Source organism: Marmota marmota, unplaced genomic scaffold (assembly GCF_001458135.2).
Source record: "Marmota marmota marmota unplaced genomic scaffold, marMar, whole genome shotgun sequence".
Classification (NCBI taxonomy): Eukaryota; Metazoa; Chordata; class Mammalia; order Rodentia; family Sciuridae; genus Marmota; species Marmota marmota.
In genome coordinates this window covers 875667-892917 of record NW_026000223.1, presented here as the reverse complement: position 1 = coordinate 892917, position 17251 = coordinate 875667, and the positions used below count along the sequence as shown (strand labels likewise).

The window sequence follows — 17251 nt, the reverse complement described above, 5'->3', positions numbered from 1 at the left end:
TATATAGAGAGAGAGAGAGAGAGAGAGAGAGAGAGAGAGAGAGAGAGAAAGGAAGTATTTTAAGACTGTTATAAAGTGAGATTGCCATTGGAGGAAACTGGGAGAATGGTGTGTATTCTGGAAGAATTTTACAAGTGTGTTTATGAGACAACAAAGCTTCATTGTACGTGAAGCAAACTGATAGAATTGCCAGGATACAGACCAGAACTGATGTTGGAGACTATGTCTTTTTTCTCAGCAATTGATAGACCTACTAGACAAAATCAGCAAGGATATAGAAAAATTTAATATTGTCAACCAATAGATCAGTATATAACTGACATCAGTAGATCAGTGTATAAGACAAAAAGTAAAATAGAGTTACCTTCCACACACCCATCTCATCAAGGTACACAATATATATTGAGCCATGAGATATATATCAACATGTTTAAAATAATTAAAATAAAGAGTGTATTTTCTGGGTACATGCAAAGTAGAAATTAATAACAGAAAAAGAGGGCTAGGGTGGAGCTTAGTGGCAGATCTGTGAGGCCCTGGTTCAATTCCTAGCACCATGAAAAAAAAAGGGGGGTAATTTCCCTGCCACTTGGAAAGTAAACATATTTCTAAATATTCATTGGGTTTCAAGGAAAATAAATGCATTGAATGAAAATGCACCATATCAAAATTTGAGGAACATAGCCATTAACAAAGACATGTATAATGATAAATGGTTACATTTGAAAAGAAAAGGAGGACTTCAGTTCAGTGATATAAGTGTCCTTGAAAAAACAAAATATGAGTAAGGTAAGCCTCAGACTAGCCAATGAAAGGAAAATCAATGAAACAACAACAAAAATCAGTAAGTATTGACAAGCCTCTAACAAGCCCCACAAAGGAAAAAGATAAACTACAAATTGCCACTATCAAGAACAAAATGTGTGCCATGGTGGCACACACCTATAATCCCAGCACTCCCAGAAGTTTGGGAGATTAAGGCAGGAGTTCGAGGATAGCCTCAGTAATTTAGCAAGGCCTGAAGCATTTAGTGAGACCCTGTCTCAAAATAAAAAATGAAAAAGGGTTGGGGTTGTGGCTCAGTGTTTAAGCATCCCTAGATTCAATCGTTGGTACAAAAAAAAAAAAAAATGTGTTATCACTACCAACCCACAGGCATTGAAAGGATTTTTAGTGAATACTATGAATAAATCTCCACATGTAAATTTAACAACTTAGATGAAATGGACTAGTTTGTTGAAAAGTACTACTGAAACTCAGTACTAAAAAGATAATTTAAGTAGCCTCGTAACCATTTATGGAAACCATTAAAAAAATTTAACACACTATTGGAAGATAGATCTCCAAGTCCAGATGGCTTCAGTGGAGTAGTTTAATAATGAAAAAAATACAAATTCTTCCAGAAAATATAAGTAGAGATAATAATTTTATGAGTGTCAGTATTATACTAGTTCCAAAAATCAGATAAATATTAAAAAAGAAAAATTACAGACCAATATATAGCATAATTTTGATGCAGATACTCTAACAACATATAGGTAAACCAAATTCAGCAATATTATAAGATGAATTACACACCAAAGCTAAAACAATAAGTGTTTTATTCTCCAACTTTTTTCTTCTTTTTGAGACAGGGTTTTGCTGTCTTGAATTCCTTGGACTTAAACAGTCCTCCTGCCTTAGCCTCCCATGTAGCTGGGACTACATGCACATACCACTGTGCCTAGACTTTGTTTCATGAACACTTTTGTTCAACATAATACTGGAAGTTTCACGCAGTACAGAAAGTCAAGGAAAGAAATTAACAGGCACACACATTAAAAAAAAAAAAAAGAAAGAAAACTGACACTATTTAAGGGGCTGGGGATGTGGCTTAAGCGGTAGTGCGCTTGCCTGGCATGCGTGCGGCCCGGGTTCGATCCTCAGCACCACATAAAAAGATGTTGTGTCCACCGAAAACTAAAAAATAAATATTAAAAAATTCTCTCTCTCTCTCTCTCTCTCTCTCTTAAAAACAGCTGACACTATTTAAGTTTATGGTCTGCCTAGACAATCCCAAGTGATCTGCAAAACAAGGAAAAGTGGGGTGGGGCAGAGAGAGGAGGTGATGAGAGAGACCTAGAACAATTAATTCAGCAAGGTCACTGGATACAAGACCAAAATAGAAATATTTCATTGTATTTCTGTGTACTAGCAAAGAACACACAAATCAAAATTTAAAATAGTGCCATCTACAATAGCTCAAAAAGTGAAACCATATAAATTTAACAAGACATAAGAATTTTATGCTTAAAACTATAAAACTCTGATTTAACAAACAAAATTTGAATAAATTGAGAGAGGTAGTATCTCAGGAATTAAAAGACAGCATAATGAAGATGTCAGTTCACCACAAATTTAAAAGTAGCTTTATTACTTTTCCTAGTAAAAGCCTTACAAGATGTTTTATAAGTATACAAGCTGACTCTGACATTTACAAAGGAAGGCAAACTAGAATAGCTGAAACAGTTTTGTAATAGAAATGTGGGATTATTCTATTAAATGAAGTCTTACTATATAACTACAGTAATTAGAATGTGATATTGGCAGAGACTGACATATAGAGCAGTGGAATAGATTCCGGACATAGACCCACACAAACATACCAAACTGATTTTCTTTCTGCTTATTTTCAATATTTATTGATTTTTGTTGTTGTTTCATTGATTTTCCTTTCATTGGCTAGTCTGAGGCTTATCTTACTCATATATTGTTTTTTCAAGGACACTTAGATCACTGAACTGAAATCCTCCTCCTTTTCAAATGTAACCATTATCTTAAAAAATGTATTTTCTATGCAAGGCACATCATAACCTTCCTGAGCTTAAGAACACTAAGCCTCATTTCAGCATTACATCTGGGGACCAGTTTAAACAACAAAATCACCAATAACAACAAGAAAAAAGTAAAACTAAAACTGCAAAAGGGACCCTTAATGCTGTCTGAGAAAGAAACAAGATGGCAGAGCATTACCCTTATCTGACCTTACCTGAGAACATGTGCACTGGGCAACTCAAATTTTGGGCTGCTATCCACACATCCGTGGAAGCATTGTTTATCAATTTTGGCTTGCAAATAAAAAAGCACAGGCACTGTGCTGGAGTTGTGGCTGAGTGGTAGAACACTTGCCTAGCACATGTGAGGCACTGGGTTCAATCCTTAGAACCACATAAAAATAAATAAAATAAAGCCAACAAGAGTCTACCTTAAAAAAAAAAGAAAAAGAAAAAAAGAAAGCACTACTGAGTACTGATTATGAATTTTACCAAGTAGAAAAATTAAAAAATCAGAATATTCAAATAGTAAGGACTGACTATACAGAAGAAAAACAATTTCTATGTATATAAACTTAATGATATCATACACTAATCAATGGAATAAGTTAAAACAATGGAAAAACTAGTTATCAATATTATAAGTAGCTGATTTTCATAATCAACTTATCTCATCATTGACTCAAATAAAACTAATTTTCAGTTGAGGAAAGGTAAATCAGATGTTGCTAGAGCAAGTGCACATCCATAGGCTAAAAAAAAAATTAAATTTACCCTAACCTTACATAAATAATTTGAAATGATTCCTGAGTTTAAAATGTAAAACTTAAAACATGGGAGAACATTTTCAGAATCTTGGCCTAGATGGAAGAGTTCTTAGATACCAAAAGCATAATCCATTTTAAAAAGTCAATAAGTTGACTTTATCAAAATTGGAAATTTTTGCTCTATGAAAGACCTTCTTAGCAAACTAAGAATGGTGGGAGACATTTCTAAATCATGATTCTGATAAATGACTTATAGCTAGAGCATATAAAGCACTTTGAAAGTCAATAAAACCTGTAATAACCTATCTATAACAGCTGAAGAACTTGAGCTCAGGAAAAAGAGGTCATTAACCATAAACCAAAAAAATGCAGCTACTAGTAGGGCTAGGATTTAAGTCCTGCAAGATTTTGACCAGAGTCCTTTGTTGCTTCTGTGATTTAGTAGTGCCCCTACCCTTCACCATCCCCCAAAAAGAAAGAAAAAGTCAACAAAAAAGGAAACCAATTAGAAAACAAGAAAAAGACATGGACAGACTTTGAACAGAGGGAATATACTGATGGCAAATAGGCAAATACAAAGGTGTTCAACCTCCTAGCCATTAAGAAAATGCATATGAAAACCACCAATATAACTATACAACTAAAACAAGGATAATGATGTTGAGTGCTGGTGAGGATGTGGAGGAACCAAATCACTGGTATATTGCCAGTGGGGATATTAAGATAGCACAGGCACTCTGTAAATTTTGGTGTTTCTCTAGAAGCATCTATGATACGAACCAGCAATATGAACATTTATCCTTGGGAAATGAAACCTTAGGTACACACAAATACCTGGGCAGGAATGGTGGTAGCAACTTTATTTGTAAACACCAAAAATTGACAACCATCCAAATTTCCAGTGAGTGAATGGTTAAAATATGGCACATTCGTACTGTAAAATACTATTCAACAATTAAAAAAAATGATCTGATACAACAACTTGGCTGGATCCTCAGGGCATTGAGTGGGAAAAAACAAATTTTCTACACTGCATACTACAAAATTTCATTTAGAAACCAATCTTGAAATGATAAAAGTATGGAAATGGACAGATTATTAATTTCCAAGGACACAGGGACAGGCAAGAGAAATGGGGAAAGGTATTTCTAGTTTGATTATATATACACATTATAGATGTTATATGTACTTTACATGTAATGCATATATGGTGAATATGATTCATCTATTGCATAATTTATATTATACTTTATATATTGTTACATATACAAAGGAATTACCCAACGGAAATCTTTGTGGTAATGGAACAATTCTGCATCTTGTAGTGGTTGCATATAACTATACACATATGCATATGTGCATATGAAACTGGTAAAATCTTAAGAAGGTATGTGGATTGTACCAAAGTCAATTAAAATGTATTTATAGTCAAATAAAATGTGAGGAAAGTGGGTTAGGGGATACAGGGCGTATTTCTACTGTTTTTGCAACTTCCTGTGAATCAATTATCATTTTTAAATAGTTAAAAACTTACCCATCCACAAAAGCATATGTTATAAAATTATCAAAATTTGTAATAATTGTTACAAATATTAAAATGAAAATTAGTTCTATTTGAGTCAATAATGAGATAAGTTGATTTTGAAAATCAGCTACTTATAATATTGATACTAGTTTTTCCATTGTTTTAACTTATTCCATTGATTAGATTAATGTTAGGTATGGTATCATTAAGTTTTTATACATATAAATTGCTTTTCTTCTGTAGAGTGAGTCCTTACTATTTGAATATTCTGTATTTTTAATTTTTCTACTTGGTAAAATTCATAATCAGTACTCAGTAGTGCTTTCTTTTTTTCTTTTTCTTTTTTTTTTAAGGTAGACTCTTGTTGGCTTTATTTTATTTATTTTTATGTGGTTCTAAGGATTGAACCCAGTGCCTCACATGTGCTAGGCAAGTGTTCTACCACTCAGCCACAACTCCAGCACAGTGCCTGTGCTTTTTTATTTGCAAGCCAAAATTGATAAACAATGCTTCCACGGATGTGTGGATAGCAGCCCAAAATTTGAGTTGCCCAGTGCACATGTTCTCAGGTAAGGTCAGATAAGGGTAATGCTCTGCCATCTTGTTTCTTTCTCAGACAGCATTAAGGGTCCCTTTTGCAGTTTTAGTTTTACTTTTTTCTTGTTGTTATTGGTGATTTTGTTGTTTAAACTGGTCCCCAGATGTAATGCTGAAATGAGGCTTAGTGTTTTTAAGCTCAGGAAGGTTATGATGTGCCTTGCATAGAAAACACATTTTTAAGATAATATTCATTCAAGCTCAAGTTCATTGTCAACGAATCAATAATGTAGCACATATAGAAAAAGGGAGAAATTTTTATGTCCATACATCAGTCCTCACCAAAAAGTGCTAAAGCAATAACATCTGTATTGCCTGGTGAAGCTATGGAAAAGTAGCTAACTTTCATAGACTCATGACAGCTTATAAGCACAGTGGGTAGCATTGTTGTGAGCCTAAAAGCTGATGGAACTTAAAGTCACATTATCCAGTATCAGGAAGGTATATTATTACCCTCTGGGCTAGTGCTGGCTATCTGATGTATTCCCAAAAGTGATGTGACATGAAAGATGTTAAACTTGTAGCCATGTCTGTTCTTCAGATCAGGAGGTTTGAAGAGGAATTTTTAAAACACCTGCTGAATGTTATATAGGAAAAAAGGGGTAATTATATGGAAGAGCAAATTTTCAATGCTGATAGACTTATTTGTTTTACAGGGATGTTGACAACATAGCTATGTAATGCTAATGGCATTTGAATTGTCAAATATTTAAGGACTGGGATGAAGCTCATGAAAGAACAATTGCTTAGCATGCAGGAGGCACTGGGTTTGATTCCCAGCACTGAAAAAAATTGAAAAATTTTTACTATACTCACAGAAACCTAAGCCTTTTCCCCAAGAGTAATAGTGCAGTATTCAGTAATTGAGCATTTATGGTGACATTGTGAAACTTAACTATCACAAATAACAAGAAACAACCATATTTTCTCCTTGCTTTCCTTTTGAGTACACTTTTTAAAGGTTTTTATCCTTTTATTCATGTGCCTTGCTCATTGTCTCCTGAAAAAGTGTGTTTCTTCTTATTCATGCCACAGTATCAGCCAGCAACTTGCAGCAATGTTCGGATACTTGTGCAAATCAAAATAAGCAGATAGTTTTCTAGTATGTAGGTTGCCTTAACTTTGCTTGGGAATAACAAGAAACATGCATGTGTTAACACTAGCTGCCAGGTTTAAACTGAAAATTAGTAATCTGGGCTGGGGTTGTGGCTCAGTAGCTGAGTGCTTGCCTAACATGTGTGAGGCACTGGATTTGATCCTCAGCACCATATATAAATAAATAAAAGTCCATTGACAACTAAAAAAATATTAGAAAAAAAGAAAATTAGTATTCTGAATTTCAGGACAGTCTTCGAATGTGTAGTCAACTTTGAAGAAATACCATAGGCATGTGAAGAAAAAGCAAGGTTTGTGTATTGATTTACCTCATGTAGGAGGTCCAATTTACTGTGGTGGAACTTAAACTGTTGTTAATGAATTTCCAAGTACTTGAATATTTGTCTTACAACAGATATACAGATTTCATCGTCATTTTAAACACAAATAACAACTCTTCCCCTTTCTTTTTCTTTATCTGTAGTTTACTTGTCACCTTGTTGTACCAATACTAGGGAGTATAGTTTCATACATGACACTCTTAACCAGTGCAGGCTTGATGTAAGCTGTGATCTGCAGTCCTCATGGCAGTTTGGTGATACAAAACTGATTCACAATGAAGATCTGGAAAAAAATTTTACTGCAAAGAGGTAAGTTACTATGACCTAAACAAGTTTGAAATTTTGTTTTTACTCTGAAGTTTTATGATAATTTATTTCTACCACTTGAGATATAATAAAAATTACTAGAAAATAAGTACAGGAATTATTGATAAGCATTACTAAGGAATTAAGTACAGAATATTATTTTGATACCTTTGCTTAGATTTTGTAATATTAAAAAGTTAAATGTGAGATTTGGCTAGCAAGTTTTATGCACTAATGGAATCAGATTTTCAGACACCTTCTTCTAGTTTTTTAATCTTTATGAATTTTTTAGAAGCATGCATCAGCATATTTATTAAGCAGCTGTTTTGTAGATCCCCATATATCCTGGCTAATGTAAAAGAATGACTAATCATAAAGTAACTTTTTTCTTTGACTCAACTCTTAAAGAGACTGAGTTGATGCTTTAATTAAGAAAAAAGGATTATTTGACTATTACCATCCTCCCACTAAAACTGTTCTTTCTGGATTGTTGCTGCTGTTTCTGACAATTTTTAAAATGCCTCTTCAGCTTTTTGGGAAAGCACATTACATTATTTTTTTAATACAAAATAATATGAGCATATGCAAAATTCTCACATTAAATATTTTATATTATAGGTATGGTATGAATGTTGTGTTTCTGAATTTGTCTATTTTACTATTTAGTACTTTTAAACTATAGCTTAATAGACCTTGAGTTGTTTTTTTTATGTTCTGTTTTCTCTTTTTGTTTTATAATTAGTTCTGCCCCACTTCGTATGAATTTGGAGATTTGGAATTTGTGGGTATGACAAGAGTTAGTTGTGATATCTATTCTCCCCCCTAAAAACTACAGCTTTGCGTTTTGGTGGAAAGGACGATATATATCCTACCACTTTCATATTGAAGTAGCAGTTTGATCAAAGAGTTTTTGGCACTCTTCTTTGATTAGGTATTTACAATGTTAGTATTCTGAATTTCAGGACAGTCTTTGAATTGATTAGGTATTTACAATGTTGTCCTTTCAATCAGTGACTTTTTCGTAATTAGTGTTACAGAAAATTTAGAACAACTACCTGATGATATGGGAAACTCCTTTGTTTCCCATACATAGTACTTTATAGAATTTACCACAATATATTGGTTTGTGTCCTACTATGTTGTGGGAGTATTGTCATAGTACAAAACAATGTGTGCTTAAATGTTAAGTTACATTTTTATGAATAACCTTAAGGCATATAAAAAATAAAAGGTAAAATATCCAAAATATCCAAAATAATTAGCAGCAGAGACTAACAAACAGAATGGAGAGATGAAAAGAAAAACTATTAATTATATTGACTACCTCTGGCTTTTCTTTTCATTTCTCATCTTAGAGGAGGAAATCAGTATGTAAGTCTGAAATCTCAAGAAAAGCAAGTAACTTCAAGAACATAGTAGTCTCCACTTCTTATCAACATTTTTTCTGCTAATTCTTAAATTTTAAAATCAGCAAAACATTCATTTAAACTTGTGTATTTGAGTATTTACTGAATCAGACATTATATTTGATAACTTCAGTTTTCTCTTCAAGTCTAAAATGTTCCCATTCTACTAGTGAAGATATACAGATAAATTTAAGATAATATGATGTTGCACATGCCTATAATTCCAGCAGCTCCAAAGGCTGAGGCAGGAGGATCACAAGTTCAAAGCTAGCTTCAGCAATTTAGCAAGGCCCCAAGCAACTTAGCCAGACCCTGTCTCAAAATAAAAAATGAAAAGGTAGTTTAAAAAAAAAAAAAAGGTAAAAAGATTTTTAAAATAGACTATATCTTATTAAAAACAAATAAATAAAAAGGGCTGGGGATTTGACTCAGTGGTTAAGCCCTTCTGGGTTCAATCCCAGGTACCAAAAAATAAAACTTAAAAAAAATAATATAATGTTATATTTAATATAATATTTATATGTGAGGAATTAATTGTTCCCCTAAGATCCTTGGAAGAGCCAGACATGGTGGCACATACCTGTAATCCCAGTAACTCGGGAGGCTGAGGCAGAATTGTGAGTACAAGCAAGCTTTAGCAATTTAGCTTGGCCCTAAGGCAACTCAGTGAGACCCTTTATCTAAATAAAATGTAAAAGTAAATATATATATAAATAAATATATATATATATACACACAAATATATATGTCATTGAGAGAAGTTTTGTTTTGAATAGTTAAGAAACTTGAGTTAGCCTTACTAGATGAGAGAGAAATGAATTTAGCTCTCCTTAAGTCCATTAACCTGTTTGAATCAGGTTGTTTTTTGTTTTAAGATAACTTTTAAATATTTTATTAATGTGAAAAATATAATTTTAAACATCAATACTCTGCCTCATTGAATTTTTATTTAAATGTCTGAGTTTACATTTTATCCTATATGCATAGTTTGAGCCATTCATAGTTAATATCATCAACTTTATCAATTATTGGTTCCAAGGGTATACGAACTAAACCAGCTTGAACCAATACCATACTGAGAAAAGACTGTCTTGGAGTCTCTGGGAAAATAGAAACCAATTTGATATGAACAAATTTTTCCATTTGTTCCACTGATAGCAGCATTCTTGGAATAATAGAGGCTAGTGTTAGGATGATCCCAAAGCTAAGGACAGCAGAGCAGAGATGGGAAAGACCTGGATCTCTGATAACATATACACTTCTGGAGTCACAAAATCATTTAATCCTATAAGGGCAGCCTGATTTCTGAACTTCATGTTATGAGAAAGTTAACTTATTTCTAATGCAGTTTGAATGGATTTCTGTACTTGAAGTCAATGGCATCCCAACCAGAACTGACTTTAATACCTGCAGAAGGCTACTTGCTCATAATAGATTATAAAGTATGGATTTAATTCAGGGGGAAAAGAGCAGTAAGGACCCTGCTATTCCAGTTGGGAGGTTGACATTTCTTTCGTGGGCCATAGACTGTGTTTCATGAGGCTGTAGTCTTTGGAGAAATTGCACAAAAAATGATCTTTCTTAGACCCAAGAAAGATTATTTTGTTGTTGTTTCTTTTATTACTTTCTCTCTGTTATTTCTCTAACAAATTATCTTGTTCTCTGTTTTTTTCTCCGGTATACCTGTATCTTGCTACCATTCTTCTTTCCTTCTGTTCACTTTTTGAAATAATCACTGGTGCCACTGTTGAAAAACCTTGCTCTAGGGTTTACCTTGTCTTTATCACAGTGTATTTTCAAATAATGTTATATTCATGTATTGTTTAAGAACCTTACAACAATACACTCTCTCTTCCCTCCCTTTCCCCCATCATTTGTGGCATTATTAGCTTTTGCACATAAGAATTCCCTCTAGGCAGTGCTCAGAAAGTTCATATTTTTCCAAATACCAAGAAAAAACAATTGAAAAATTAAAAAATTTTTAAAAGTAGAAGGGCTGGGCATGGTTATGCATGCCTGTAATCCCAGTGGCTTGGGAAGCTGAGGCAGGAGGATTGCCAGTTCAAACCCAGCCTCAGCAACAGTGAGGAGCTAAGCACTCAGTGAGACCCTGTCTCTAAATAAAATACAAAATAGGGCTGGGGATGTGGCTCAGTGGTCGAGTGCCCTTGAGTTTAATCCCCAGTAATAAAAAAAAAAAAAAGGTTTTATAATTCCTCTGTGAGAATTTACCCTTAAGGGTCAGCATAGAGATCTTAGTGGTTAACATAATCTAGTGATAGCAGGAAATGCTGACATGTGGAGTTGTAAGTGAAGGGTAACATCTCTGGGAACTAAGAATTAGGTATGTGGTTCTGCAACCTAGATGCCCTTCAACAGATGAATGGATAAAGAAAAAATGTGGTATATAGAATGAAATTATGACATTTGCCAGTGAATGGATGGAACTGGAGACTATCATGCTAACTTTTAAATAAGCCAATCCTAAAAAACCAAAGGCCAAATATTCTGATACTGACTCATGATGGGGGCGAGAGGCAGTAGTGAAGGTTTACCAGATTGGGGGGACGCCAGGAGAAGTGGGGAATGGGGGGGGTATGGGAATGGGAAAGACAGTAGAATTAATAGATATAACTTTACTATGTTCATATATGAATACACAACCAGTATAATTTTACATCAAATACAATCATAAAAATGAGAAATTACACTTCATATATGTATGTCAAAATACATTCTAATGTCATATATAACTAAAAAGAATAAATTTTTAAAAATTTAAAGTGGTTATGATCTAGTCAGCCATGTTACCATGTCATATGACCACATTTTGTCATGTCTACCATTAACAGTTGGTGGTTCTTGAAAATTTTAATATGCTTTTGTACATATTACACTTCATACAAATTCTGTGAGAATCTACATACATTTTAAAGGCATGTAGTTTTCAAGAACAACTTTTCTTTGTTGCATGCCTTTGCTGTGTTCTGTAGTGTCTCTGTTGCAGATAATCACTTGGAGTCACATTTCTGTCATGTTGTACCACCTGGAATGGCAGATGCTCTTGCTACTGTTCCTGAGCAGGTCTTATAGAACACTCCAATCTGCCAGTTTGAGGGGAGGGTTTTATATTTTACATGCTTAAAGTGGGTCTTGTTATAGTAGTAAATCAAAAGTATCTGGACTTTAGATTATAATCTTTTCTGAAAATGATTCATAATTTTATTACTAATAAGCTAGCAGTCAAAAATCAAACATTAGCTTGTTTCTCCCAGTTGTAATCTAGATCCCTGAAGAATGGAGAATGCCCCTGATGGTCAACTATGTGTGTCTGTTTGTGTAGGTATAAAGATACATATGGTAAAATAACAGAAAGATATTTCATTTATTAAATGCACATTCTTTCCTCCATAACACAATTAGCAAGAACTTGAGTTCTGGAACCTGAAAGAATTATTATGTGCATGCATATCTCAGGGATGTTGCAGGTTCATTTACAGACTAGAACAAATATTTGGTTTCTCAGTACATAAAAATGTTATGTCTACATGGTTCTGTAGTCTTTTAAGTGTATGATACTATCATGTAATGTAAAAGTATTTTATGGCTGAAAAATGTTAGCAATCAGGGCCAGGGGTATAGTTCAGCATAAGAGCATTAGACCTAGTATGCTTAAAGCCCTGGTTCAATCCTCAGCACTGGAGGAAATTTTTTTAAACAATTATCTAAGCCTTCCATGAGTCTTCACTAGGAGTAGATTCTATTTCAAACCACTTTCTTTTCTTACAAGATGCAATTCCTCATTCATTAGAGTTTTATCATGAGATTGCAGCAGTTCCGTGGCTCTACTGCTGCTGTGCTTCAGTTCTCTTGCTGCTCCCACCACATCTGCAGTTACCTCCTCCATTAAATTCTTGAACCCCTCAAAGTCATCTATGAGGGTTGAAAGCAGTTTCTTCCAAACTCCTGTTAATAATGGTATGACCTCTTCCCATGAATCACAAATGTTCTTAATGGTTTCTAGAAGGGTAAATCCTTTCTGGATTTTCAATTTAGTTTGTCCAAATCCATCAGGCAAAATCACTATCTGTGGCATCTATAGCATTACAAAATTATTTATTAAATAATAAGACTTGAAAGTCAAAATTACTCCACAAGCTGCAGAACACATATGAAAACAACATGAATTTCATTGTACATCTCCATCAGCTCTTTGGTGACCGATGCATTGTCAGCAGTAATATTTGAAAAAACTTTTTTCATGAACATTAAATCTCAACATGGCCTTAAAATATCCAGTAAATGATGTTGTAAGCAGATGGGCTGTGCTCAGACTTTGTTGATCCATTTACATAGCACAGGCAGAATAAGTTTACTATAATTCTTAAAGGTTCTAGGATTTTCACAATGCTAAATGAGCATTGGCTTCAGCTTGAACAGCTTCATTCACTTGTAACAAGAATTACCCTGTTGTTTTATCTCTGTTATGTGTCAGAGACCTAGACAGCATCTTCTTCCAATGTAAGGCTGTTTCATCTCTGACTTAGGTGTTAGCTTACAAGAATGTGGTAGCTGTTGATCTATCCAAACTACTGAAACTTCATATTAGCAGTAATATTATTTGCTTATTCATGTGTTCACAGGATTAGAATTCTTGACTTTCTTCTTTAAGACCTTTTCCTTTATGATTAGAACTTGCCTATTTGGCACAAGAGGCACAGCTTTTAGCCCATCTCAGCTTTCAATATACCTAATCATTTCAAGTTTTTTATTTAAAATAAAAGGTGTTCCAACTCTTTTTTTTTTCACTTGAACACTTAGAGTCTACTGTAGGGTATTTGATGATTTAATTCAATATTGTTGTGTCACAGGAAATAGGCTCTAGGAGAGAGAGACTAAGGAACAGTCAGTTGGCAGAACACATTTATCAGTTAAGTTCACCATCTCATATGGGTGTAGTTCATGACACCCAAAACATTTTTATAATATTAACATTCTAGATCACTAATCACATATCACTGTAACAGATATAATAAAAGGTTTTCAATATTGAGAGAGCTACCAAAATGTGACATAGATGCAATGTAAGCACATGCCTTTTTGAAAAATGACATTGATATACTTGCTTGACACAGGATTGCCACAGACCTTTAATTTGTTAAAAAGAGAAAGTACACACACCCTTGTGTCTACCAAGGCATAATAAAATGAAACATGCCTGTGTAATTCCAACCCTGTCACCCGTCACCTTGCTACTTTGGCAACTTCTAAGTTTTTGAACCTTATTTTTCTCATTTAAAAAAACCAATGTATAAAAATAACAGTAGTAATAACTTCTTGGGTAGTTGAAAACAGATTGATGAATGCACATAAAGCTTAAAACTTTTAATGGGTATATCAGCAGTATTCAAAAAATGTTCATTCTTATTAACAGCCTATATAAAATGTGGTCCCCATAAATCCTAAACATGTAATTTTGGTTTTTTTGTTTTGTTTTATTTTTCTAAACATGTAATTTGAATTTGATCTTTTGGTGGGGGGTGGTACCAGGGATTGAACTCAAGGGTGCTCACTCGACTTCTGAGCCACATCCCCAGATCCTCAGCCCTATTTTGGATTTTTTTTTTTTTTTTTTTTTTTTTTAAGACAGGGTCTTGCCCCGTTGCTTAGTGCCTCCCTTTTGCTGAGGCCTGCTTTGAATTTGTGATCCTCCCGCCTCAGCCTGCAGAGCCACTGTGATTACAGGCATGCACTATTGTGCCTGGCTTGAATTCTATCTTTAGATGATTTTCATTGTAACTTCTTATTATACAGTAGTGACACCTCTGAATATTATCAACACTTTTCTTGCTTTCTAACTGTGGCAAGATGAAATATTTATTTTCCCATTTAACAATAACCATTATTTGTTTTGATTTAGGTCAGAGATGCGTGAGAGAAGAAAACATGGCAGAGAGCTTGAAGAACATTTCTGCTTTTTAGCACTTCCTCAGAGTGATGTTTTAGAGATATATCAGAATGGGATAAGTACCAAAGCATCTACATTGAAGATATTAGGAAATCCTCACCTTGGAATTTATATATTTAGACATGTTGATGTTGCCTTGAATTATGCTCATAGTCGAAACATTATGGTAGAGAACATTATAATTTTTAAGGTAAGTAACATAAAAATATTAAACAATGGATAGTTTGCTTTAAATTGCCCTAAACACACTTTCTTTTTAGTATAAATTCTTAGTATTTTTCATTGAATTATATATCATAATAATTCTTTTTGTCATCATGATCATTTGGTATTTACTTCTATTTCTGATTCTTTACTTGATTGTGGAGCACAAAGTAAAACTCCAAGGAGGCAAAGGAAACCATCATCTTTGTCGTCCCAGTGTATTTCTTTTTCTAGATTGATTATCCCTTCTATTTGTCTCTTTTTATTCATACCATAAGTAATACCACAGTGGTTTAAGTGTCTTCTTTTGAAACACTGTAGTATAATAATTTTAGTGTAAACTAAAGTTATTTAACTTTTATAGTCATTTTAGATAGTAATATTATACCATTATAAATTTCTTCAATAGTTATCTAAAATATTAATTTTAGGGAAAACCGGGCATGGGTTATAAAGGACTATCCAAATTATCTCTGTCTGTGTGTGTGAAAATAGTGGGTTTTTTTGTTTTGTTTTGTTTTTTTGTAGTTGGACACAATACCTTTGTTTTTTATTTATTTATTTATTTATTTATTTTTTCAAGTACATTTTCACTTCATTTTTTATTTATTTTTTTTTGACATAATCATACATGCAAATTTATTCCATTTCAGTCCCTGGTGCCCACCTATTCCCTTCCCTCCTCTCTCCCCTTATTCTCCTTCATCTATTCTACTGGTCTTCTTTTCATTCATTTTTATTTATTTATTTATTTTTTTAATTTTTTATTGTTGGTTGTTCAAAACATTACATAGTTCTTGATATACCATATTTCACACTTTGATTCAAGTGGGTTATGAACTCCCATTTTTACCCCGTAAATTTATTTATTTTTATGTGGTGCTGAGGATTGAACCCAGGGTCTCGAACGCGCTAGGCGAGCGCTGTACCGCTGTTGTTGTTGTTGTTATTGTTGTTAACATCTCTTAATGTCAAATCATTTTGGTCAGAGAATATATTTACATATAATCTGTCTTTATAATTTATTAACACTCAGTTGGTAGATCTGGAAAAACATCGTGTGTATATGCCGTTGTTACTAGAGAATAGTATTCTGTATATGCCTGTTAGATTTGGTTGGTTTATTTTTTGTTCAAGTTCTTTTTCCTTTCTAATCTTCTGTTAGGTGGTTCTAGCCATTATTGAGACTGGGACATTGACATCTCCAGTTGTTATTATAGAATTATTTCTTCTATCAGTTCTGTCAATTTTTGCTTCAGATATTTTGATGATTTATTACTAGATATGTAAATGCTTATAATTGGAATATTTTCTTGCAGTTTTGAACTATTTAATGTTCATGGGTGGGGATGTAGCTTAGTGGTAGAGAGCTTGCCTAACATGTGCTGCAAGGCCTTGGGATTGATCCTTAGTACTGCAAAAATGAAAAAAAAAAAAATGTCTTCCTTTGCTCTCGTTTCTTTTCTTTCCTTCTCTCCTTTTTTCACCCATTACTGGAGATTAGATCTATGGTCTTTTGCATGCTAGGCAAATATTCTATTACTGAACTCATCCTCAGTCCCTCTTTTTAAATTTTTACAATTATTTTTTTCGGTACTGGGGACAGATTCCAGGGGTTCTCTAACTCTGAGCTATATCCCCAGCCCCCACTTTTTTTAATTTTTAATTTTGCAACAGGGTTTCGCTGAGTTGCAGAAGTTGGCCTTAAGTTTGGGAGCCTCTTGCCTGGGCCTTCTGAGTCTTTGAAACTATGGGCATGCATCCCTGTGCCTAGACCTCTTTTTTATTTGAAGTCTATTTTGTCTGATAGTATAGCCATCCTTCTCTTTTTTTGTTATTATTTATATGGAATATCCCTTTCCATCCTTTCATCTTCAACTTATTTGTGTCTTTCAATTTAAAGTAAATCTCTTATAGGCAGCATATAGTGAATCTTGTTTTTTATTAATTCTGCCAGTCTCTTCCCCCACCCCACACCCCCAGTAATAGGGATCCATTTAACCCAGGGCCTCATACAGCCTGGGAAAGTACTCTACAAGTGAGCCACATCCCCAGCCTTCCTTCTCTTTCTGTCAGTTGGAGAGTTTAATATATTTCTACTGAAAATAGAAAGAATTTCTGTCATTTTGCTGTTTGCTATTTTCTATATTATTTCTTCTTCTTTTCTTCTTTCTTCCTTGTTCCTTCTTCTCCTTCTTCCTTCTTCTTCTTTCTTCTTTCTTCCTCCTC

The 17251-nt window shown here is 33.7% G+C and overlaps 1 protein-coding gene across 1 annotated transcript in view; it reads left to right on the top strand.

Annotated features, from left to right (window-relative positions):
* The window catches only part of Tex15 (testis expressed 15, meiosis and synapsis associated), an 89452-nt gene that overhangs the window by 34138 nt on the left and 38063 nt on the right, over window positions 1-17251 (top strand). Inside the window, exons 4-5 of the mRNA XM_015501229.2 lie at window positions 7282-7447; window positions 14771-15008. Coding sequence (XP_015356715.2) covers window positions 7282-7447; window positions 14771-15008 — 404 coding nt within the window. The remainder of the gene's footprint in view (window positions 1-7281; window positions 7448-14770; window positions 15009-17251) is intronic.